The sequence below is a fragment of the Pseudopodoces humilis genome, chromosome 1 (assembly GCF_049639895.1).
Source record: "Pseudopodoces humilis isolate 2021_Gansu_Grassland_sample_001 chromosome 1, ASM4963989v1, whole genome shotgun sequence".
Classification (NCBI taxonomy): Eukaryota; Metazoa; Chordata; class Aves; order Passeriformes; family Paridae; genus Pseudopodoces; species Pseudopodoces humilis.
This window is the reverse complement of record NC_142200.1, coordinates 134,579,730-134,604,524: the sequence shown is the minus strand read 5'-3', so window position 1 is coordinate 134,604,524 and position 24,795 is coordinate 134,579,730. Positions and strand designations below refer to the sequence as shown.

The 24,795-nt window shown below is 40.5% G+C and overlaps 1 protein-coding gene across 3 annotated transcripts in view; it reads right to left on the bottom strand.

The window, feature by feature from the left end:
* The window catches only part of KIAA1217 (KIAA1217 ortholog), a 354,640-nt gene extending 330,285 nt beyond the window's left edge, over positions 1 to 24,355 (bottom strand). For 2 of the 3 annotated variants that reach the window (XM_088051930.1, XM_088051956.1), the window contains exons 1-2: positions 24,009 to 24,109; positions 3,372 to 3,469 (exon numbers count right to left, since the gene is read on the bottom strand). In XM_088051930.1, coding sequence (XP_087908056.1) covers positions 3,372 to 3,435 — 64 coding nt within the window. In that variant the 5' untranslated portion in view covers positions 3,436 to 3,469; positions 24,009 to 24,109. Of the gene's footprint in view, positions 1 to 3,371; positions 3,470 to 24,008; positions 24,110 to 24,267 lie in introns of those variants that run through there. The other variant, XM_088051935.1, reaches the window with a different exon arrangement.
* Between the last annotated feature and the right edge of the window lie 440 nt (positions 24,356 to 24,795).

The following is a 24,795-nucleotide window of genomic DNA, read 5'->3' as shown; positions in this document are numbered from 1 at the left end:
GTTCAGGATGCAGGTTCCCCCCCAGTTCAAGCACCTCACAAGAACATCTGTGACACAAGTATCCCATCACAGAATGGGCAAAGGTTACAGTTATCCCAGAAAGAAAGGAAGGAAATTAATAAAAAGGAGGAAAGGGCTGATAAAGAAGTGCCATAAACTAGCATGTTTCCTTTGATTTCCAAAGAAAAGTGAAAGCAGAAGAGAAATGCAGAAACCACACAAGCCAGAGACACGAAAGAACAAGGAGACAAAACAGGCCTGAGAACAACACACTGGCAAAGGCAAAAATCTGTAAAGAAAAAGAATTCTGACTAATTTAAATGAAAGTCAAAATTGTTTATCAGGTGCATCTGTTTTGCTTATGCACACAAGCACAGGAAAGACACGGTGCAAATACCTTAGGCACACTATCATGGAAAGTCAATTTCCAACTTGGGCACAGAAAATACAAACACCCAACAAATATATATGCAGAGATAAGGACTCAGGAGAAAAACTTGAAGCAAAAGATACCAGGAGTGCACACACACACATTCCCTACCACACTCAGAAAAAAAAACAAATTTAAAAGCAGAAGTGAAGAGGAAAACACCCTTTGAAGATGCAAGTTTGGTAAGTGATGAGCATGTAATGCAACTAGCCAAATACATGCAGTGAATATTCATAGCAGCAGGAAAGTACCAATAAATAACCATAAAAAATCACAAGATTCCCTTTAACCCCATCATTTTTATAGATCAAGAACAAGCCCAGGAGTGGTGCCAAGGAGGGAGAGGTATAGTAGTGCCAGGTTGATGAAGCTCAAGCTGCTCAACAACTTTCAACTCCAGCTAGCCCAGCTACTGCAGCTGCTCCTTTTCAGCTCTAGAATCACTGCACTGTGCTGGAGCTAAACTCCAGCTCACTGCTGAGAATCCACACTAGTTCAGCCCAGGCTGGGAAATTTCAGTGTGCTACAGCTCTGCCCCACCACATAGCCATTCCCATTTTGAGATTAGGTTGCCTGAAACAAACCTATTTCATCTGGTATAACCAAACGGGTCAAAATCAGTTACTTTCAAAAACAAGAGTCAACCCACAGTGAATGCCAGTCATGCCTGGCATGTGTGAATTAACTGACCTCCAAAAAAGCTACTACTGCAAAGTGTTCTCAGCATTAAAAATAAACATAAGGCAAATTTCTACTGAACTACGTCCACCCTCTTCCAAATAAAATTAATGAAGTGGATGATCAGCTGTGAAAAGAGTTTAAATAAAACCTGAAAAAGTGTTTCCTTAAAGCAGATGCAAAAGGTTGTAGTGTCACTAACCAGACATAGAGGGAAAGGCTGAGACACCACCTTCACAGACCCCACTTCAAACTTTTGCTATCTCCCAGCTTTGGCTGGAAGCAAAATCACAAAGGGGAAGTAATTTTTAAGTACTAAACCTACTTTAAAAAAACACTTCCGATTCAAAGAAGGTGTCTTGCAGAGATTCAGAGTCTGTCCCTCAGAACTACAAACAAAGCAGTAAGGTGAATTTAAACTCAGCCTGTCTCAAGACAGCCAGTAATGAATGCAAAGCATGATGAACAGAAACAGCTTCAAACATTTGAGCTAATAGTGTCACAACACCTGATGACAAGGTAACTTCACTGGTCAGATCTCGAGAGGAGCAGTTTGCTGACATCATCTATCCAAGAGGCAAACAAGAGTACAGTCCCTGTAGAGGCACAGATTGCATCCTCAGACCTCAATATGTTTATTTCCTGAACAGGACCTGGTCATCAGTTCAAGTGATCGTTGCCAATGTATTGATAATGCTCTGCTGACAATGGTTTCAGAAGAAGGCAGCAGGCTCAGAATTCCTCTGAAATTGTGCAGAAGAAGAGACAGAAAAGTCTCTTCCTCGCAGTCATCTCTTCCCAAGCGGGATGATGGGACAACACAGGAAATAATCAGTTAACAACACGGCTTTGAAAGATCATTTCCTGGGAATCAGATTATTTTTCAAAATCAGCAGCATCTTTACCCATTAACTCAGACACTACGGATACATGTCCACCACTGGACAAGTGAGATGGCACTTGCTAAAGCAACTACAGTAGTAGATCAAAAACATTAGTATTTGGCCTTGCAGGATCCAGAGAATCAAAATGCATTCCTGCCAGAGCCTAAATGATATCCAAAAGGCAACAGTCCATCAGTAATCTACAAGTTTCCTAAACCAAATGTCTGAGGAACTGTCCCAGCATCAGACTGCATTATCCACATAAAACAGGATAATTTCTTCTCAGCTCTGCTTGGCTTATTCAGGCATCAGACTGCCCAAGACAGTTCTTTGTTGTAGAAAACCAAAGAGAGAATATTTCTTCATTTCAGGTACCTCTCCTCCTTCTTGTCCATGTAGATAGTTAAAGCAAATGATCAGATGTCAATGAGTACTTTAATTGTCCTTCTTCTTGGACAGCTGGATTAATTCCTAGAGATTCCCCTTAGACCCACAGGACTTCTTGCCAGGGCTATTAGAAGGATCTAGGTCAAGAAGTCCACAGTTCTGTCTAATATCTGTCTAATCAATAGATAAAATAGTCTAATTTCTAACATCTATAAAACCAAAAACACGAACATGTAAATATTTAGATTTATTTCCAAGTATGAGAATTGTAAGCAGAGTTTCTGTGTCTCAGCAAGACTCCCCAGCAGACACAGTGATCAGTGATAAAATCATAAATAAAGGCCCAAGTCCAATTCAGGTACTGAAAAAAGCCAAATGCCTGCCTTAGAGGGTCAAACAGGAGGTCCCAGCCATCCACCACACCTTAGTTTTGCAAGAGGAAAATGATACTACTGGAGTACCATAAAGAGAGTAATTATTTCATAAAAGGTAGCCACATCTAACAGATTTTAGCATTACATAGAGGAAGTGATGGGGCTCACAGCACATGAAGGAAATCATAACAGAAAAAAAAAAAAATATCCAGAAATTAATTTTTTTAAATAGGAGAGCAAGAGGGCATTTCAGATGCACGTCTCTAATCCACCTTCCTCACCCCAATGCTTGTATTATATATATATAATAGACAATGAAGGCATAATTCACAACTTAGTGAGCCTCTCCAACTCCTATTAGTTCTGCCTTTATATCCTCCCTATCCATCTAACACATAATCATCTCTCCAGAGGAAGCTGTCCCAAAGCATGTCAGAAATAAGAAACACATGCACCCACCACTTCCCAACAAGGCATCCCCCAATGTACACAGAGCCAGGAGAGGGAGATAAGACACACAGCAAGGGGCTGATGAGACCAGCCCATGTCACTGGGTTTGTGAAGACAGGTGATGCAGGCAGGCAGCATTTTCCACAGCGAGGATGAGGTTTCACCTACCCAGCTCCCTACAGGGCAGCGCCACGCTCCAGCGGGGCGGCCGGGCGGCTCTGCCATGAGGCATTCCGGGGCATCACAGCACGGGAACGTCAGGAAACCTAAAACAGGAAAGTGAGTCAAGAGTAAGTGTGCTGAAGGCCCTTTTGAAACCACCACTGCTGGCCTCCCACAGACAGCCACAGCTGAAAACCCTGCAAACAGCACTTCATCGAGGCTGACTAACCAAAACTGTTTGTTAAAATGCAATTAAAGCTGGAAGTATGAGCAATTTAACAGCTATTCACTTCAGAAAAATGTTGCAATGATCTCAAAACCAAATATTTTTAACCCAGCAGAAACGCTCTGCAGCAGCTAGGTGACAGCAAGGAAGGACAGTCAGGTCTTTGAGTCCTGTTCCCCACACACGCGCACCCACTCCCTTGCAATTGTCTCTGATTGGCAGTGTGATTTTTCCTAATATTAGAATGCCAGGTGGGAATTGCAGGAGGAACTGTCCCTATGTCGACATAATGAATGCATTCCAGAGATGGGGAAGCTGTGATAACTGCGACTGACTTTGGTACAGATCTGCCCACAAGAGTATAAAATGCTGGATTCTGGGCCAACTGGTCCCCTCCAGTCGCAGGCAGCTTCCAGGTTGATCACAGCCTCACCCCTTCCCCAGGCAGAGATGCCTGCAGGGTACATCCAGTCTGAAGACATGGAACACATATTTTTGGACAGGTGAGTCCAGCAGTAAGATCCGGTCATGTGCAGAGATAAAATCCAAAAGTAGCCACTGAGGTGCTTTGTAGCCTTGTAATTGTTCATTCTGCAGGCCAAAGATTGCAAATCTGTACATTTCTAATTGAATCTGCTTATAGTATAACCCTTTAAGACCTGATTATATTATACATTGCAGTGGCAATATTTAGATACTGTGTTAGGAATAGATCTAACCACAACCATCCACATAATCGGTGTCATACTTCTCACACCTGGGTCTTCTCTCTACGACTCTGCCACAAGTTAGCAAGCAAATGATCCAACTTCTTAAAGCATCAGCTACCCTTTCATCACAAGGCAGAACTGACACACGCCCAAAGAAATTCTGAGCTCTCAGCATTTCTAAAATTTTATTTCAGCTTTATTTCACCAATATCCATTTCCAAGCTTCATCTGTTTGTTAGTTCTAGTCATTTCAATAAATAAAACATTATATCTAGAAGCAAGAAAATAAAAAAGAACATTATTTCCATCACTCAAGAACAATGTGATTTTAAAGATTATCAATGCCATTAATGTAATTTAAGTTCAAAGTGACAATGTCTTGAAATAATGACCACTATTAAAAGTACACCAAGTAACTAATGTGGATCTACTGAAAGGCTGAGATATAATTATGCAATTTTCCCTTTAACTTGTGTCTAAGTAGTTTAATGGATATTTCCCAAACTTAAAGACAACATTTCATATTCACCAAGCCTTGTAGGCTGATAAACACAGCCTATGATCTCAAAATTTCAAAACAAAAGTACTTTTAAGAACACTGCTTGACAGTAGGGAGTCATTGGTCACACCTGCAAGAGGTTGGCTGCATTAGTGAGCTTCTGACTATCCTAAGAGAAAGTAAAAGGCAGTGCCTCTGCCTTTCCTTGTCCCAGTTTCCCATGAAAAGAGAGCAGGGTGCTGGCAAAATGCTCCAGTATTGCCTCTACATCATTTTTCAGAACAAGCCCAGACAATCTGTTAGCAAGAACCACAGATTCACATCTAGAATTGAAAGGGCCAAAGTACTTGAACATATCCAAATAAGTCAGCCAGGAGAAGGTTAAAGGAGCCAGAGAAAGTAGCTGGGTTTATGTCTTCAGAACTGAGAATAGCAACACTGCTTATTTAAACCAGAATTCAGGCTACACAATCACAACTGGCAAAATTGAAATATTTTGTACAGTCTATACTTAATTAAATTAGGTTAATTTTCACTATAAAACTGAAAAATAATTACTGGCTAAAAAAACAGCATAAAATATCCTTTATCTAAAGAGTGCTGTAGTTGGAAGAGAACATAGTTCATTCTTCATACAGAACAGAAGAGACTAAATTGCTTGAACACAAAAGATAACTCAAATTCATCTACCAAGTTGTACCCAGCAACTCTGTAATAATTGCATACAGAATACAAACATGCTTTGTTGAGAACTCACAATATCTAATCAGCTATAATTCTAAATTTTATTTTCCATTTGTAAATTACCAAGGGAGCAAACTACAGAACAGGGATGTAAAATAATATTCTAGCTGGAGAGATTTTGCTAACACATAAGCTTCTACCCACCCCTTCCCTAATGCCTGCAAGGCTCTTCTGCTTCTGAACTTAGTTCAATTGTTAGTTTCTCTTTGAAGGTATTTTAACTATAATGCAAGCAATGCTCTAATGAATTCTCAGTGCTGTGTTATCTTTCCCAAACAGTTCTTTTACGTCATCTACAAATTTGGATGCTGAGATGTACTTGCTTTACTCGTGTGCCTCTCTGTTTCTGAGGAATGTCAATATTATCATCAAGTGAGAAGTTTCAAAGTTTCTAAATTTAAAAATAAAAAAAAAATTAACACACGAAAAAAAGCCCCAAACATACATCTTCTATGGATTAACTGCTTACTCACACTAACCTGTTCTGGCATTTAACCCTTCTCGCCCTTCCCCACCTGCCCAACTGCTGACTGGTCCTGCACAGGTCTCTGGAGCCAGGGGAGGGGGTTTGCGGGGTCCTGCGAGTAGCACAGCCTGGGCAGCACCACACCAACAACTTCACCCCTCTCCCTTACAAGGCTTATCCTCTGAGTAAGCAGATTTGGTAGCTTGCATTCCTCCCCAAACTTGCCTCTGCCAACAATCATTTTTCAGATTCATGAGCAGTCGCTGCCATCCTGAGCCCCCAAACCACCGAGAGCTGCCCTAAAGACATGACGCACTGGATACCTCCGCAGAGGCAGGTGGCAGTGCCTCATGCTTGGAGCATCCAGACACCACAGCTCTTACTGCTCAGGGACACTTCTGACATTGTCCCATGTCATGCCTTCCCTATGATGGCATCTGAATACATTTTGCCACCAATTAAGGTCCTGCTGTGACAAGGACCCTTCTGGAAGGGCAGAGGCAGTGGCAGCATGGCTTACGCCTTTGTTTCCTGCTGCAGCAGTGACAAACAAGCTTTTCAGTGAAGGAAAAGTATTGACAGCTGCATCCCTACACTGAACTAGCTTAAACTAATTTAAGTAAGCTAAAAGGAGAATATTATAAGAGGAGAACAAAAGGCTACTGGTCTGCCTTATGAAACAGATTTATTTTTTAATAAACTAAAATATGCTTCTTTGAGGCCAGCAGTCAAGGGAGAAAATACCTCACTTTTACCAGCCCAACTGCAAGAGCCATGCCAAGCTCACTATAAATGCAAAGGCAAACAAAAAGGCAGAAATTCCCTCTATTCCACAGCATTCTGGCAGCTGTAAAAGTAATTTATCAATTAATTAAATAATTATGCCAAAATTACCAGTCTTTTTGACACAGATAATCATCCTGTGTTCTTTAAAGAAAAACAAACATTTCCAGGTTGTAAAAGAACAATGATAATGTATCTTTTTGTGTAACCAGCAGCTGACAATTTTATACAATAAATAATGCTATTTTATAGTAGTAAGTACAATGTCAGCAACAGAGTAAAGTTAACGTATTAACACTGAAAGAAATTATCTCTGTTCTTTATTAAACTGCATTCCTTACAGATGGTTATTTATAAAAATTAAACATGAAACTGAAAGGTTATCTATGGCCATATTAGCAAACATCTGCTTGTGATTCTGATTTCATGTTTGCATGCTATTCTTGGAAAAGTAACCTTTTTTAAGATGTACCAGATGTGACCAAGTGTTCTTGATCACAAAATATTTGTTTCAGCAAGATAAAAGTTCAGGGCCAGGAAAGAAATCACATATTCTGAAAAGAGCAACTGCCTTATACTGCTGCTGCTCGATTCTCCAGAGGAAAAGTGTTTCTGAAGAGGGAAAAATACAGTTTATTTAGTGTGCCATTACAGATAATTGCTCTTATTTTTAAATATGAAACATTCAAATGTATAAACATGGACTCAATTTTCAGGCAGAGAAGTTATGCATTACAAGAACTGCATCACCTATTCACTTTCCAGCATGGGACTGACACAGTAACCTTCAATCTCCAGTGGCAGAAGTTTAAGCAGCCTTCCACAAACTGGCCTTAGAGATCTTGACTCCCCAGATGGCCTCACCAAGATTTCTCCTGCTCACAACAAGAAAGAGGCAGTTAACTGTGAGATGGGAAGGTGCTGCAGGCGGAGGTGAGAGTTAGAGCAAGCAACCTGATGGAGTTAATGTAGACCAAACCAAGGAGAGATGGTTTGTTCAATTCTTTCTTACTGTCTCACAATAACCTGTTAACTGTTTAACCTATTTCCTAAAAGTAATAATTTTATAAAAGGGTTCTGGACCATCAAATTATTTGTTCATTATATTTGATAGCTATACCCTTTGAATGAATAATACTGTTAATCCATAGGAAACATATATGAAAAGAAAGGAAATTAATCACATAGAATAGCTGAAGATTAATTTAATGGCAAATAAAGAGATTAACAATTAAAAATAAATTAGAAATGCTAAAACTTCTCTATACATCTCAGAAAACTGAGCTGCCCTGGTCTTACAAGGCTCACATTTTGCTTTACACTCTCTTGCCCCGCTAGTCCACTTGCATCTTAAGACTCAGATTAAGTCTCCAAGATGGGACCACACCATTTTTCTCAGAAAATCCTGGAAGGTACAGGAGTTTGACCATGGTGGTCAGACACAGGTCAGACAAAGGTGCAGGGCCAGGGAGCTCACCAAGCCTCCGCATCTCTCAGCCAAGCTCTTCCTGGCACCTGAAAAGGTTTTTCATTTGGGCCCTTTGCCCAATAATACTTGGGACCTGGAGAAGATTCCTCTCCACCACCACACTTGGGTAATAAAACCCAAAAATTTGTAAAAATGTGTTTTTCCCTCTTTGCTTCCCGTTCCATGAAGAACAAGAATTCAAACAGGGCACAAATGACACAAAAATCTGTCAGCATGCATACAAAAGGCAAGTCAGAGAGCTGCCCTGTGAGAAGGGGGCTCTGTTGAACTGGAAGTTATGCTTCAGAGAACAATATAACATGTAGCTAATTGAATGCATAGTTCAGTGCAAACTGGGAAGAGCCTGCTTCCACTTCCCAGCCATGGACCAAGCAGAGACGGTGCCTGCAGACACAGAACAGAACACAGAGCACACCTGAAGCCACCCATGCAGGAAGGCAATGGCTCAAGGACTCTTCCTAGGACAAACAGGCAATATGATGGAAAAATGCAAAAAAAAGACACAGTAGCAATGGAGCAAGGGCAGAGGAATAGAAACACCAGAAATCATTCATTTAATGCAAAAGTATAAGCAGATCTGAAATCCTTCCAAGCCCCTTCAGCAATGATGTGTGCTTTTGTAAGCAGAAGTAGCTCTTAACGTACTTTCTGCTTGAAATTAATTCCTCCTAATGGAATTAATTTCAATTTTGAGCTGAACAGCTTCCATTTTGGATATATGAAAGCATCCAAATGCTGTTTCTCACACACCTCTGCATCACTAACATTGTTTCAGATGCACCCCAGAGAGATGAGAAAGTCACATACAAACACAAGTGGTACATTAGCTACAGTGAACAGGAACATCTGCACTTAGCTATGGTACCTTGAAATCAGTAATGCAGCCAAGGAAAGAACTATTTTCAGCAATCAGATAAGTCATAAAGCTATTATTAATTCATATGGCTTCCATCTCTGTTACTCCTTAAAATTCTTCAGGATAGAATCATTTAGGTTGGAAAAGACCTTTGTAGTCATTGAGTCCAACCATAAACCTAACTCTGCCAAGTCACACTTAACCATAGAAATCTAACCATAACTGCATGGCAAAAACCAAAGAGCAAGAAAAGCCTGCCCTCAGTGAAAGTGAGTAAAAGGGCACCATACACTGTATAAGAGTCTTGATGGACACACCTTAAAACTTTGTAGAAAGTTGACTACCCCTAGAAAATGCAGAAACTGAGTCATAGAAAGAATGTCTAGACTCCTCAGCCAGCTGTCAGCAAGGCACAATTTAATCTGTTTTACCTTGAGTTCAATCTGCTCGTAAAGACTTACTAAAACAATGTGTTTATTTAATGTCTTCAAGTATACACCTCAGGAGAATGTGATTAATTGACAAATACACAAAGACTGCTTTTCTCTGTTCCTATTAACTTATTCAGAATAAGTTTCCCAGCACTATCTTGACCACTAATTTTCACACAGCTCTCAAATGAAAATAAGTCTTGCTAATCCTTCCTAACATTCATGCCGTGTTTTCATTTGAGTAGCACCACTAAAGACGGGACAGTGGAAACAAAGTACAGAGTGCTGTACCCGCCCTCTATCTGCCACACTGAATTCAGAGTATCTGTATTTGGTAAAGCAGTAAAAGACTAGAAGCAAGTCTTCCAGTGCTCCTCTAATTATCAGCAGCAGATCTGCACTGATGCTACAGCAGCAGTGACAAGTTTTCAAAGAGGCTGCAGCACGTACAGAAATGCCTTACACAGCCAAACAGAAAATCTTCCTTCCCATTTCCTCTGGCTTCAGACTAAAGAAGCAAACTCTAAATCAAGAAATTTCATGAGCACACAGGGAAAGACAGATGCACTGTTTCTACCTGCACTAGAAAACTTCATGGTTAAAAAGTTCATGTTAGCACAGCTCCACTGAAGAACCAGCAGAGGATCTGAGTACTCTGCTGATGATGCAGTACTGAACTATGTAAAATCCAAATCCTTTGTGAAAATGCAGCTACTCCAATACTGAAATGCACACAACACTATGTTAGTGAAGATAGAATTTGCTGAAAGATAGATACTTCTATTTTAAAGATGATCAGTAATATGTTATTAACCACCAAAGTAATTAAAATTTTATCACAACTGTAATACCCTTGTACTTAAAAATAAAAATGAGAACTCAAAGTTGTTTCTTGCATTTTTTTAAAAACACAGCACTTGGTACCAAAAATACTACTATTAAGGAGCAATTCATAGCTGAACAAAAACCAGTTAATGTAGTGCTCCACTAACCTTCAGAAAAGCTGTTAATATTCAGGATTCTGCACAGCAGGGTAGAGTTGAGAAATTAATCCTTTTAAAGTTGAATTTCAACAACAGACAAAGGCATGTGTTAGCCGAATTCTATCTATGGCAATCATCCAAATATCAAATAAAGTTTTCCTGGCTGTGCTTCAGTCATCCCCATTCACAACTAAAGAGTACTTTAATAAATGTAGACAGACAATATAAAACCTGTGTCCTGTTTGCATCCAGATCTATACATCTCAGAAAGAGAAAACATTAGTTATTGTCACTTCAAGAAACATACCAGGAATGACTCACTGAAAATCCATCCTGTACAGTTGTAAACTCCAGACAAAAACCCAAGAACTCAAAAGAGACTACTAAAATACCACAGTGGACAAGGCAGAGCAACTAAGGGATGACAGACCTGCATATATGTGAATATAATTGGTTACCACTCTGCAAAACGGTTAAATACTTCAGCAATGTATTTTAAAGGCTTTAGCACATGTAAGGAATAGAATTTGAAGATGCATACTTCTCTCATAAAAAACACAAAGTGGTGGTGGTGTGGAAACCAATCTGTGCACAAAATCTTAAGAATAAAAAGTTTTAAAAAGGCCCTAATGTTGATGTGCTTTAATCTTACAGCATGCAGGAAAATGAACTAAGCTTATGTGTGGAAAGAATCCAAATATGCTGTCTATGAAAATTCAATTAAGAAATTCAAACAGCTTCATTTCACCATACAACACTGTTGGATACAGTTGTTATAACAATGGCATTTCTTTATTCATGATTCTATACTAAACTGAATTCTAAGGATTCTTGGTTTTCTCCCCATCACATTCTGTCACTACAAGGATTTCATTTCTCAAATGCTCAAAGAAACACAAACACAATATGACCAAAGTATATCAACAGCAGCTATTTATCAACTGTTTTATCAACTGTTATGGTATCAAAGTTCACCAGAAACAGAGAGGTGATGAGGTGCTCCAGCCAGTCATGCTGGTTCCTTAAGTGCAGTGCACCATTCAAATTCAGATGCACACAAGTCCACCTGACCCTCAGTTTATTTTTGTCATCTCTTACACTTGCTGTAGTACAGAAAGGCAACAGCAGCAATGTATGAATATAGGCACTTTTTCCTTTTGAGGCTACACCACAATATTTGACATGAAGAATTAAAGCATAGAGGTATTCAGACAGATTGTCCCTACATTGCAGCCATCTCTCAGGTTCAATATTTCATTATGAACCTGGATGTAGAGGCTATTTTTATAAGATTTGATATGTCCTACTAGTTTCTAGCATGATGTTTAGCATCTTGAGTCCACAAATCTTCACATTTCACCTTTACTCGTTTTAGTAAAACACTGTTATTCAAAGGTATTTTCTTTCATCATCCCCAAAGGTAAAAAATATTTATGCTTCATGCAACCATTTTGGTTTCTACTTGCAAGTCAACTATTATGTTTGATAATAAACATGATTTTTGAATGTTTGTTAAACAGTACTTCATGACACAGGTAGAAGAAATCTATGCTGAAAGCCTGGCGTCTGTAACACCACTGCTAATAAACTTAAGTGATCAAGTACATGAAGCAGATGTGTTGCATGAAAACGGAGCTCAAGACTCCTGTGTCACACCAGCTTCTCTCTCTGGTATCACAAGATTCCAGATTAGGAGATAAAACTGTATCAATGTTTTAAAAAAACCCAGATAAAGCAATGAGAGTCTGGATGCTTCACTCATTTCACACAGTCAGAAGGGAGCTCAAAGCATGGCATATGAGTCCCAGACTTCCTGCTTGGCTTTCTGTCATATTCAGCAACCACCACCAACTACTTTGAACATACTCATGATGGAAACTGGAGGGAAAAAACTAAAAAGAGGAAAATGAAGAAGATTATAAAAAACATCCCTTTATAGTAAGAGGCTGAATGATACAGCAGAAGCGTATCTTATGGACAGTATTTGTTCAAAGTAAGCTTTCATCAAGCACAAGGTGATACAATTCTATCTCAGGCTCTGCATCTATGGGCCCTTTGTTCCTTCTAGAAGCAGCACTGCCAATGCACTCCAAGCCTCCCTTACAGTGCAGGTAAAGATTGGTGCAACTAAGGATGTGTATACCCTGCCACAGGCAACCCTAACACGGCACCTGAAAGGAATTCCTCAAGGAAATAAAGGTACAGGTTGTTTGTAAAAAATAGGTTATGAAACTATCAAGTTCTTCTGCAAATACGCTCATATGTGGGTCTCAGGAGACAAGGAGGAACTTAAGCTGATGACAAAACATGACTGAAAGATTATTTTCTGTACTACAGAGCTAAAACCCCAACAGAACTGGAGGAAGATGGTAATAGAAGTCAGGGGTCTAACTACTCTGGAACTACCACTTTGTATAAAACTCAAGGCAGGCTGCAAATTTCAAACTTTACTATTTATTTGTTTTCTTATTTTCTCTGATAGTAGCAAACTATAGGAAAAAAATAATAAAGTTCAGAAGAGTATTTCATTTGTGACATCCTCCAATTTCTGACAATTAGCTACAGACTTGTCACTTCCACCTTCCTGCCCCACTTCACAAAGCAACTTGCACAACCCTTTCAGTTAATGGTCACATCAGTAGGTCATGTTACCCTATGGACAAAAAAAGCAAATGCTCACAGTTAACAGAAGCTACTGAATTCTGCAGCCTCCTGTTTTCCAGTCATTCTGTAGTGCTACTATCAAAACTTCCTGATTGTTCTACTGGAAGAGCTACAAGAGGCAGATGTATGCAGTACATCCCTCACTCAGCATTGCTTGTCCAACATGACACCTCCTACGAGCTACAGAAGGCAGGCCAGTACTACTACAGAAAGAAGCTAAGTGTTAATTCTGCTCCTGAAAACTTGTAGCATTATCCCCAAAATTAAAAATAAAAGCACCTATAAAGAACCAGTTCCATCAGTTACTGTCTTGCTAGAGTTAATATTTGGACCATGGCAACAAAGAAGTTCTTTTGGAGAATAAATCAATAAATAAGTAAATCACCAAACCCTAAATATTGTATTGACAATTCTCAACAATCAACAAGCAAATTGCTGTCATTTAATACTTAACCATGCAGGAAAATTGTGGTTTGACAATATGACATCTTTAGCACAAAAAAAAAAGCTATTTAGTGTACTACAAGCGTTTTTCTTGATGCTTCCACATGACAGAAAGTCTCAGTTTTACAGTTACTCTGCTATGTAAAACAAAATTGGGGGCTGGGATGGTGAATAAAAAGTTCTGCTCTTGTTTGCTGCAATGCAGAAATGTACTTTATTAGTATACACACAGTAGTTTGAAATTCTTTAAAATCAATGCATCAACTAAACTAATTACACATTTAATCAGTTCAGATTTAATATCTGATATTTGGTGAACTGCTATAGTCAAAGCAATTCAGCTCTGCCTGGGTACATTGAATAGCTAACTTTGCTATATTTGAATGTTTCATATGATATTCAATCACAGAATAACTAGACACAAGGTTTTAGGTTTTATGCCTCAGTGATTTTTTGTCCTACATTAGTAATTTGTTTGTACATTTAGGCTTGTTACTTCAAAAAGGAAAGTATGTTTAATGTCTGTATCTTTCTAAAGTGAGTAAGGGGACGAAGGTGTGGAGGTGGTTTGGGCTCAAGTTGCTACACATCACCTTAGAAGTTACTGGACATGTCAAATCTCACAAACATAGTCTTTACATAGAGGTCTGTAATAAAATACTGAATCTGTGAGGTGGCTGCAATATAGTGACATTTATGCTTTAATTCTGTATGTCAAATACCATTGCATAGCCTCAAAAGGAAAAAGTGTCTATATTTTTTATCACTACCATTGCATTTCATCTTCCAGAGTAAATTTAAGACATGCAAAAAATAAGCCCATCAGGGAAAATATTGTGCAAATCCTGAAAAGCTGAAAAACATTGTTCTGAACATCAGTAAACTGAGGGTCAGGAGGACTTCTGTGTGTCTGAATTCAAAGGCTGCATTGCACCTAAGGAACTAGCATGACTGGCTGGAGTGCCTGATTTGCTCTGTGTTTCTGGTGAACTTTGATTTTAAAACAATAGTTATGTTTTAAAAGAGTTAATAAAGAACTGTTATTGATATTCTTCAGTCATACTGTGTGTTTCTTTGAGCACTAGGGAAATTAAATCCTTGTTGTGACAGAATGTGAAGATGGGGAGAAAACTTAATATCCTTAAAATTCAGCTTAGTACAGAATCACAAAAAAAGAAATGCCATTGTCATAATAACCGTGTCCAGCAGTGTTGCATGGCAAAATGGTGTTCTCTTTGAGGGAGTGGGCAACAGGACTTGAGACTGATCTTCACTAACTAGCTTAAGCCACCAAAGAAAGAATAAACAAAATTGTGGTTTTAATATTGACATCGCTGTACTTCCTGTCTTTGAATCTTAATAATTTTCAGCTTATTTGGTGCCCTTTGGAGAGATTTGTTCAAAATTTTCAAAACGCCAGCCGTAGAAATAGAAAGAGTAGGGAAAAGTACAATTTTATCCCTCGCTAGAAGTTGCCAGCAGCTCTCGAAACCGGCAGCCCGCAGAAGAAAGAGACTCTTGTTCTCGCCCTGCACACAACGTCCCACGTAACCTTTAGAACTCCGCTGGACACACAAAATAGCATCGATGCTGCAGCCCCTGCGAACAGAAGGGCAGAGGCGCGGATGCCCCGCCAAGGACAGCGCCTGCCCCCGGAGCGCTCCCTCCGGCGGCCGCGGGGCTGCGGCAGCGCCGCCTCCCGCCCGCCCCGAGGATGCTGAACACCTCCTCGCTCTGTGTCACACATCTCCTTCCGTTTAACCTCACACTGCTCTGTTTCTCTTATCGGTCCTCCCGCGAACGCGAGGGGGATTTTCTTCTTCATAGGCAAAAAAAAAATAAATAAAATTAAAACCCATTAATTGTTAGGCTGGATGCTAGCAAATGCGCTAATTTTTTATGAATGATATAAAGCATTCAGAGGTCTGGATTGCTCAATAAAGACCAGAGACCAAGCTCTGTGCCAGAGGCCATAAAGAGAACCCCATAAAATAATTGGTTACAGGATTTGGCTTATGAAATAGCAAAGTACAGTAGTAGGATATTAATAGCTACACATGGAGACACTTGGCTTACAAAAAAAAAAAAAAAAAAAGACTTAACATAAACAAGACAACACCTTGAAAACAGTAAAAAATGAAAAGGTTAACCTATCAGTAAATCTGCACCTATGACTAACTAAGGAAGGCAGAGTGGCCTCACTGCATCATTTAGAAACTTTTAGATGTTATTGCAACTAGAGTAATAGACAGAAACTAATAAATGGTCATGGGTCATTAGACAGCAAAACAATAACTCTAGTCAAACAATTCCAGTGCATGCTGGTGCTCTGTTAACATTAAAGCAAACATCAAAAGGAAGAATCTCTCACAAACTCACCTGCCTCCAAGCTCTTGGCCTCAGATTTTCCCTTAGTGAGCTCCATCCATTAGGGCCTAAAGAGGAGCTCAGACAGGAGGCTAGAGTGCAACTCCTGCCTTTTCAACAGCTGTGTCATTTAGCTGCTTTGAGGATCATTAATGATGCTTATTAGCATGCTGACAGCTGATGTTTCCATCATTAATACCTTTAGTGAATACACCAGCAGCTACACCCTTCACTGCAACACAGAAAAAAACCTGAGAAACTGCATCTGCAGACCTTAAAGTCTAGCTCAGTGGCACAGCACTCATAGGTCCATTTTTCTCAGCATTGCCATCACTTGAAAAGAACGGAAATAGCTTTATGCTTTCTTGCCCTCAAGGATGTTGGTTTGTTCATCCAGCTGCAGTTTTAATAGGAGACATATAAACAGACCTCAGCAAGTTACAATGCAAGGGTACAGAAGTGGGTTTAAACTTATTTAGGCTGAGGATTTGCTGAATGTTTTTCTCATTTTCCTGCCAAGTGATGCTGAAAGTGCTAACTAGGGGCTGAAGTAATTTGAATTCCTCAAATTACCACTCACAGAATTACCTAGTACATCTCAGAAGAACCTACTACGGAAGAACTGCTAGTTTGAAGGCAGCAATGTACAAGGTAACTTGAAACACTGCTGAAAGTGCTTCAAAATAGCCTCTTTGTCTATTACTTAAAAACCACCAAAGAATTCATATTCAGGTCTCATGTTTCAGAGGAGCAGACTTAAAGAATGAATTAATTGAGTCAATTAAACAGCTTTTCTAGCTGCGCAACAGAAACAGACAGCTTCAGGAGCTAGGTCCTGGTCTTGGCCCCGTTTCATGCTTGCTGGACTTTGGACTTCTCACATGGCCAATACTTGGCATTGCCTCATGTGCCTAAGCTCCATGGAGACAGGATATCAAATATAACACACACAGCATTTCCTTGCTCTCTGCACCTCCTGCACCAAGAAATGAATTTCAGCTTGGATTCTAAGGCACCCAACTTCTCAGTGTGCAAAAGGAACAGCCCAAGCACCTAGGTGAAACACTTAAATCAGGGAACTGATCCCCTTCTTCCAAAAAGAAAATCTCAAATCCACCTGATAGGCAACACAAAGAGCAGAGCCAAGATCTAACACAGATGCAGGCACTGAGGATCCAGGAGAATCCCATAACCCATAAAGCCATTTTCACTGGGAGGAGCAGCAGCACAGGTTGTCCTGAGAGATTTGAAAACGGATGGAGCCTGCACAGACATGATTGAATCAAGCCCTAGGCAACCTGTTCTGACACCACAGCTGTCTGCTGGAGGCCACTCTAGAGACTTTATGAGGTCCCTTCCAGCCTGATTTTTCCCATGGGTTCTTTCCACACATGCCACAACATGTCATGCCATTGTACTCTGATGTTATTCTAGCCTCTGGAAGGTACTGCTATGGAGTCACACACACATAAGTTTAAACTGATTCCATAAATAAGCCTTTGTATCTTCCCATTTTCAATGTTGCAATCTGGCAAAAATTTTCCTTATTATTGGGAAGAGGCAACACAAATAATTTTGAGAATACTATCAACTAGATACTTCAGTTCTTCAATATAATTTCTGAAGCAATTTGAAAAGCAATTTATGTATAAAATGCACTGTCTTCATCCAAATTTTACCTCACCCCAATATAAAATAATGAACTGTTCCTACTGGAAACCAACCAGACAGTAGACCACAACTCTTTTCAAAAACAGAAAAAGATTTTTGTTTGGAAAGAGTCACTAAACTATGAACTAGATCTTAAGATTTTGTGATAAACATTAACTTTGCTAAATAAAAAATAAAATAAAATACTGCATTCTTTAAATCCCTTATTAGGAAAAGATGTTGCCTTTTTATGGCTATTTATTAGACACTAGCTGAATTTCAATAATGAATTGTAATTCAGCACCATATCATCTATTTATATCCACTGTTCTGAGCCAACTGCAGCTTACTCCATGATTTTGAAGATTTTTGCCAGGATTTCGGCCTAGCTGGCAAATGCAAGCTGGCAAGCTCTTAGGCAATTAAAGTCTTATTAATTACTATACCACCACATTAGAAGAATGATAGAAATGGGACTGGATGACATACAGAAATCTTGTAGTCATGCTTATAGCACGTGACTCCCTCAATATTTCTTTGGTGATTTTACAGTAGCATAGTACAACTATCCCATCGGTCTTCAAACTGAAAATGTTCCAGCATTACCTCCATGTTCCAATTATGTTAAAAGAGGATTATCCATACTAAAAAGTGGTTTATTCAAACAAATGTTACAATAGAAAGCATTTGCTCACTAAAAGCATAATATATGTTCAGCCAAAGTACTAATTACATACTCCATGAGTAACAAATACGTATGGTTATATATACATATGTATAATACATATGATTACATATACCTCCTTATGGATTTCAACACGAAGACAAATAACTTCAAGAAACTTCTTCCAGCAAACCTTTCCAAATAATCTCTGTACGAAGTCAGAGCAATAAAGGATAGAATATATTTCCTAATCACAGAATTAAACTCTTGACAGATAGAATGCTGTTTCCAAGGCAGGACTTGTCATTACTAAAGCAATATTCAGTCCTAACTATCTTGACAGTCCATGTTCTCTTCTACATGATCCCAAGAGAACCTTGTTGCTTTTTTCCATCAGGTCCCTAATAGCCAAAAACATAATCCTGAGCTCTGGCATTCCTGTAGAGAGCCTTCCATTACCCTGTTTTATGGAATACGGCAAGAAAAAAGTTGATTTAAACAGAATATAGTGAGGTGATTATGAGGAAAGAAAGCTATTGCTATGTTTTACTTATAAAAACCTTCCTCGGTCAAAAAGCTCTACACAATTCATTTCTAAAAGAATTAGTAAATGCTTAACTATAAATAGTCCTGCATACTCTGCTGTACATTATACTGAATTTGTGCAATATAGTTTCAATGTATTCTAAGCAAAGTACAGAATAGGATAGTAACGTTAGCCATGCAGTGAACATCACAAACTGCAAATTAACTGATAAATGAGTATTTTGTTAGTTTCCCGGAAAATCTTCTCTGAGACTTGGGACTCCAGCTAGAGAAAGGTCTGCTTGAACTGCATATCCAGACTCAGGGACAGAAGTGCAGCACCCACCAGCATCAGCTGCACCAGGAGAGGAGGAGGAGGACATGGGGACGTTTGTGGTCCAGAACTCCTAAATCTGACATGATTAAGTTATGTTCTTCCAGAGTTAAGGGGTCCTTTATTCAGTAGTGCAAGCAGTGCTTGCTTCTCCATCCTGGTAAAGGAAATAAGGATTTCAAGGTTTCTTGTATTCATACTCTTTTGGGAAATAGATCACCAAAAGAAAACTGAATGAAAGGAAAGCACCAGGTAGGCCAGCTGAAGAATAAAATGCAGGCTTTTGTGAGTGTGAGCAGCATAAAGCTGTATAAGCAAACCCCAGAAGTTTTCCATTGTGGTGGGTTTAACTTGGTTTAAATTTCATCTTTCATCAAATACTCATCATCAATCACAAAGATTTTAAACACTCAAAAATTCCATCTCAAAGGAATCCACTTCTTTTTTTTTTTTTTTTTTTTTTTAGCACCACTGACTGAGCACAGGGCACCCAGAGAGGCTCTGGAATCTCCATCCTTGGAGATGCTCATAAGTCACCTGGACAACCAGCTCTTAGGTGGGCCTGCTTGAACAGGGAGGTTGGACAACATGACCTCCAGAGATCCCTCTCAACTTCTACCAAATTCTACAAAAACACAATTTCACATCTCACTGCATCCAAAGAAGGGATGTAGAAAAGTAACACTTTTCTACACTTCATCTCATAAGATCTGAAAACTAATTTTAGGAGGAGAGGGAAAAGGAAAAGGAAACTCACAAACACACTTACATTTTAGGCAATTTGGGACCTAAAGTAAAAAGTTGCATAATACTACAGGAGGAAAGAAGAGATACAGGAAAAGAACCTAAAGCTACTCTAGCTAAAGAAATACACCACAAGATTGTACAGATTTACCATTAAATTGCTCAAACCCAAACACTGTATCAATTGATTTGGAGATACTCCAGCCTCCCAGGATTTCCTGAGAGATTTTCAGTGGGGAACTACAGAAGGAATTTCCAAAGAAATTGGAACAAAAGAGATAACAATTAATCATTTTAATACCACCCTCATTTATTTATAAAAATCAAAAATAGGGGAAAAAATACCCAAAAGCAAACCAAAAAAACACCCCAAACCCTCACCAATATTTACTATCAGGGGATGATCTTGGAATAACCACTGCACTGTCCCAACTCATTTTGTCCTAGACACAAAATCGGTTTTTCTCCTGGCATTACTGAATGCCTTGGGACAGACAATGTTGTTGTCCCAAGAACTAACAGTAAACTTTAATGTTAACAACAAATATCTCAGCATTTTCTTCTTGTGTATACATGTTTAGAGTTATTTCAATTGCTGGCTTGGAAAACTATCATTCCATTATTTAATGAATTCCAAGGCATACAGGAAAATAGCCAATTCCAGCTTATACTGGATAAAAAATGGAAGAAACACTATTATTCAACTATGCTGAAGGAGAAAAAAAAAAGAGAAGCAGTCTTGTATGTATATAAACTATGTATAGAGACATCTTTAGTAAATCCAAATCTATGCATACAAATCTAGAAGGACTTAAAGACAAATATAATGTCAAGTGCAAGTCTTCACTAAATCAAGATGAAGGACCACACCTTCTCCAGTCAGAGGGATTGAGATGTTTGGTATCACAGGGAAATGTCCCTTTGCACCACAGCACAACACATTCAAGGGAAGGCAATTTATTTTTTACAGAATTAAAGAATCAGTGATGCCTAGCTGAAACACACTGCTTTGGAAGAGGCCCAAAAGCTCAAGTAATTGCAATGGACTGGAAAGGCCTTCACCCCCAGGTCAGCAATTTACATTCCAGCTGGGCTATTTATGAGACAAAGCAGTTACCACCAACCACCCTTTGAATGCTCAAGTTGTCAATTTTGGTACCGTTGCCGAGGTGTAAGCACACACAGACACCGTCACAAACCAGTCACATGCACTGTTTCAGTAGAAGAGCCCAGGACTGAGGTAGCGCACAAATTATTTAGTTGGTTACCACAAGCCAACAAAGCTGGTCTGCAATAAAATTCTTCTCTATAGGCTTGAGGTTCTGCCTACCACAGCAGTGTCAAATACAGAATTGGCATAAGGAATGGTAAATAAAAATAATGTCATCCTCCATGAGATTTAAACTCATTACAGTTTGATATAAGTGATGAGTCAAATAGAGAAGAAAGTCCATATTTTTTCCTTTCCCTGCCAGCTAACATTAGTTCCACCCCATTTTCCCAGTTATTTCTTTAGTTTTCCTCCCTCACAGCTTGCTTCACACCCTCTGTTTCTTGCTCCAGAGCATGGCCCTTTTTCTTCACCCCATATTTACCACCACAGTCTACGTTCTCCTCATTGCTTTCTTCACTACTTCTAACTTAACTTCCAATAGTCTGCGAACTCTGACTAACCAACATAGCTATTGCAACAACAGGCTAGGTTTATCTCAAGACTTTATGTATCTTTAAAGCAAACTTTAGACACCTAGGTTCTCAGTACATGCATAGTTTTTTCTACATGTTTGTAAAAACTTCAAGTGCAATAGGGATGCAGTAGAACACACAAAAAAAAAAACAACAAAAAAGTGAAAAATCAACCATGGCTGAGAGTTAGGACAGGAACTAGAAATAAACATCCTCATTTTCAACTCTGAGTGAAAGACAAGCTTCAAAATCATTAACTGTCTCCTTTTGCTTACAGCAGGAGGTCACAGCAAATGTCAAACACAAGAGAGCTGTTCAATTAAGGGCAACCTTACAAAACTGTTACCAACAGCAGCCTAGACGTCATCTTTGCCCCAACAAAACGACTGTCCAGACAGTCCCTATTACACAAGGCTTCACACTAAAGAGCTGCCAAGGATTAACCTCCAATGAGGAGAAATTAATTTATTCACTCAAGAAACAAAACTGCCCTACCACAGCACTGGCTTCCTTAGGCGTATGTAAGGGGAGAAAAACAAAAAAAGAAAAAAAAAAAAAAAGGCAAGCTAACTTTTCCCACCTCTTTCTATAGCCTAAACCAAAAACTAGACATGGAATACCAGTACAGTAATCGATCACAGAACAATAAACAGGAGGTTCCTATGTCAAGTACTGAACAGTAGGTAGTCAGCAAATCAACTAATCAGAACATCTATCTGTTAAGAAAAAAAAAAGAAGGCACAAAACAAAAACAAATAAAGAAGAAACCCTGACAAAATCAATGATGAATAAGAATACAAAGCCAATGATTTTATGGAGGAAGAAAAAAAGTAATCAAATACAGGAATTTTATTAAATGACAATTTTATTGTTGCATATTGAATGCTTTAGAAAAGATAGCTAATCTGAATTACAACAAATTGTCAAAATAGTTATAGAATCTTTTTTTTGCCATACAGAAAAATATATATATATACAGTCCCAGACATGGGAGCATTAAAAATACTCAGTACTAAACTTCCTCCTCTAATTTTGCAATGATCTGAGGATAAAGGCTCTCTAATAGGTTCTCTAATTCTCTCAGAGCCTGAACTATGGCATTATGTAAAGTCTTTGGGCCTTTGCACATCAGTCAGAGCTCCAGGTACACACAGAATAAAATCAGAGGAGGTTCTGGCTGCAGAAGGAGTTGTGCACTATCAGTGCTGCACCCTGACCACTGTACATACAATATGACCAGCTGTGTACAAAGAAATTCCTGCATGCATTAGTTTGGGTGTTATCAAAAGAATTTAGATTAGGTTTGGCTTGGTGAGCACAGAGTTAACGGAAAAAAATAGTTGGTATAGTTAGTGAGAGATCCAGCTTGGTCACTATACGAAAATGTCATTCTTAGAGAGCTTAAGGATACTGATTTCTATGCAAACTCGCTGCACTTCACACAGTTCACAAGGTCAGAAGGAAAAAATAAATAATATGGGTCTGATATCCATCTCTAACATGCAGAAAGTCAGTTTACCATAAGTCTACAGGATTGCATCTTAATGCTTGATATTATGCAATACTTTGCCTAATGGTCTATCTGTGCTTTCCCAGTAAGCAAAAGCTACTGTGCAGGCAGCCTTCCTGAGCAACCAGAGACGTGCAGACGAGCAGCTGGTGATTTCCCTGGGAACTATGCAATGCCAATCTGCAGAACTCCAAGCAAGGATTTTGAAGGCATCAGGACAGAGAAAGAACAAGAAATAAAAGCATATTAAGAATAACAGATTTGAAACAGCAGCACAGATACGCGGCACTAAACACGACATTTAAATATTCTGAGGAGCTGACATCACCGCACTGCCCAGTACTGCATGCAGGGGCTGAACTTTGCCAAACGCGAACAAGCCAAATCCTGCTATTCTTGAGGCTAACAATAGTTTTGCTTGAACTCCAGAAGCAGCAGAAAAAAGTTGACTCTCGTCTGAGAGTAGATCATACCTCCGGGCACACGCATGGGCAAAGACACGCAAAATACCCCACTATAAGCATCGTCCAGACCTTCACACGATCCCTGCCATCAGAGCAGCAGGTCTAGGGTTGCGGACCCCGCACTTGGAGTGCTTGGAGAGGTGAGCTTTCGTCCTCAGGGCTCCAAGGAAAAGCTTCTGACTCAAACTGCACATTCCTAAAGGATTTAGGCTGGGGTTCTTTTCCTCCGAAAAGCACAGTCATTTTCTTGTGGAAAGCTTCTGACAGTCAAAGCATGCAACGCACCCCCTCCGCTCCCGCCCCCCCCCCCCCCCCCATGTTTTCGGGGGAAAAGCAGTTTCTGTGGTACTCCATGCTTACCAATAAGTAACTTCTAAGTTTGACACATTCCTAAGTTTACTCACAAGCAGAAGACTCGCAGGCACAGGCAAGCAGAGGGACAGCCAGACCGGCCGGAGGATGCGCTGCTCCCGCGGCGGCTGCCGGTGCCTCCCCCGCGCCGGAGCCGCCCGGGCAGCGCTCCCCGCCCGCTGCTGACGGCACCGGGAGGCGGCGGCGGCGGGGGCAGCGCCGACCCCCGCCCCGCTCAGCCCCACCTGCCCGCAGGGCGACCGCCCCAAGGTCACCCCCTCCCCCGGGAAAGCGAACTTGGGGACCACTCACTTCGGCGGAGCCGGGATGCGGCCGCCGCGGAGGGCCGGGGGCGGCGCGGAGCCTCCGCCGGCTGCAGCGCGCAGGACGGGCTGCTCGCTCCCTCCTCCTCCTCCTCCGCCGCCGCCTCCTCCTCTCTCTCCCGACGACTTTCAGTTCACCTGCAGGCAGCCCGGCTGCGGCGGGGCGGGCGGCTCCGCAGCTCTCCGCGGGACCGCAGTCACTGCGGCAGCGCCCTCCCGCTCCACGGGGGGAGCCGGGCCGGGCCGGGCCGCGCAGCGGCCGCGCGTCCTCCGCGGGCCGGGGCGAGCCCTGCCCTGCCCTGCCCTGCCCTGCCCGCAGCGCCTCAGGGGGAACGCACCAACTGTGGAGCTCCGAGGGCCGGCCCAAGCCCCTCCGCGAGTGCGGAAGCAACGCCACCCTACCATAGGCGACCCCCGCCCCGGGATGCTTTCCCCGAGGCGACTGCTCGCCTGCAGCTGCAGGGTAGGGATTGCCCCCGTGCTGTCAGTCACCTCCTCGGTGAGGGGCTATAAATAT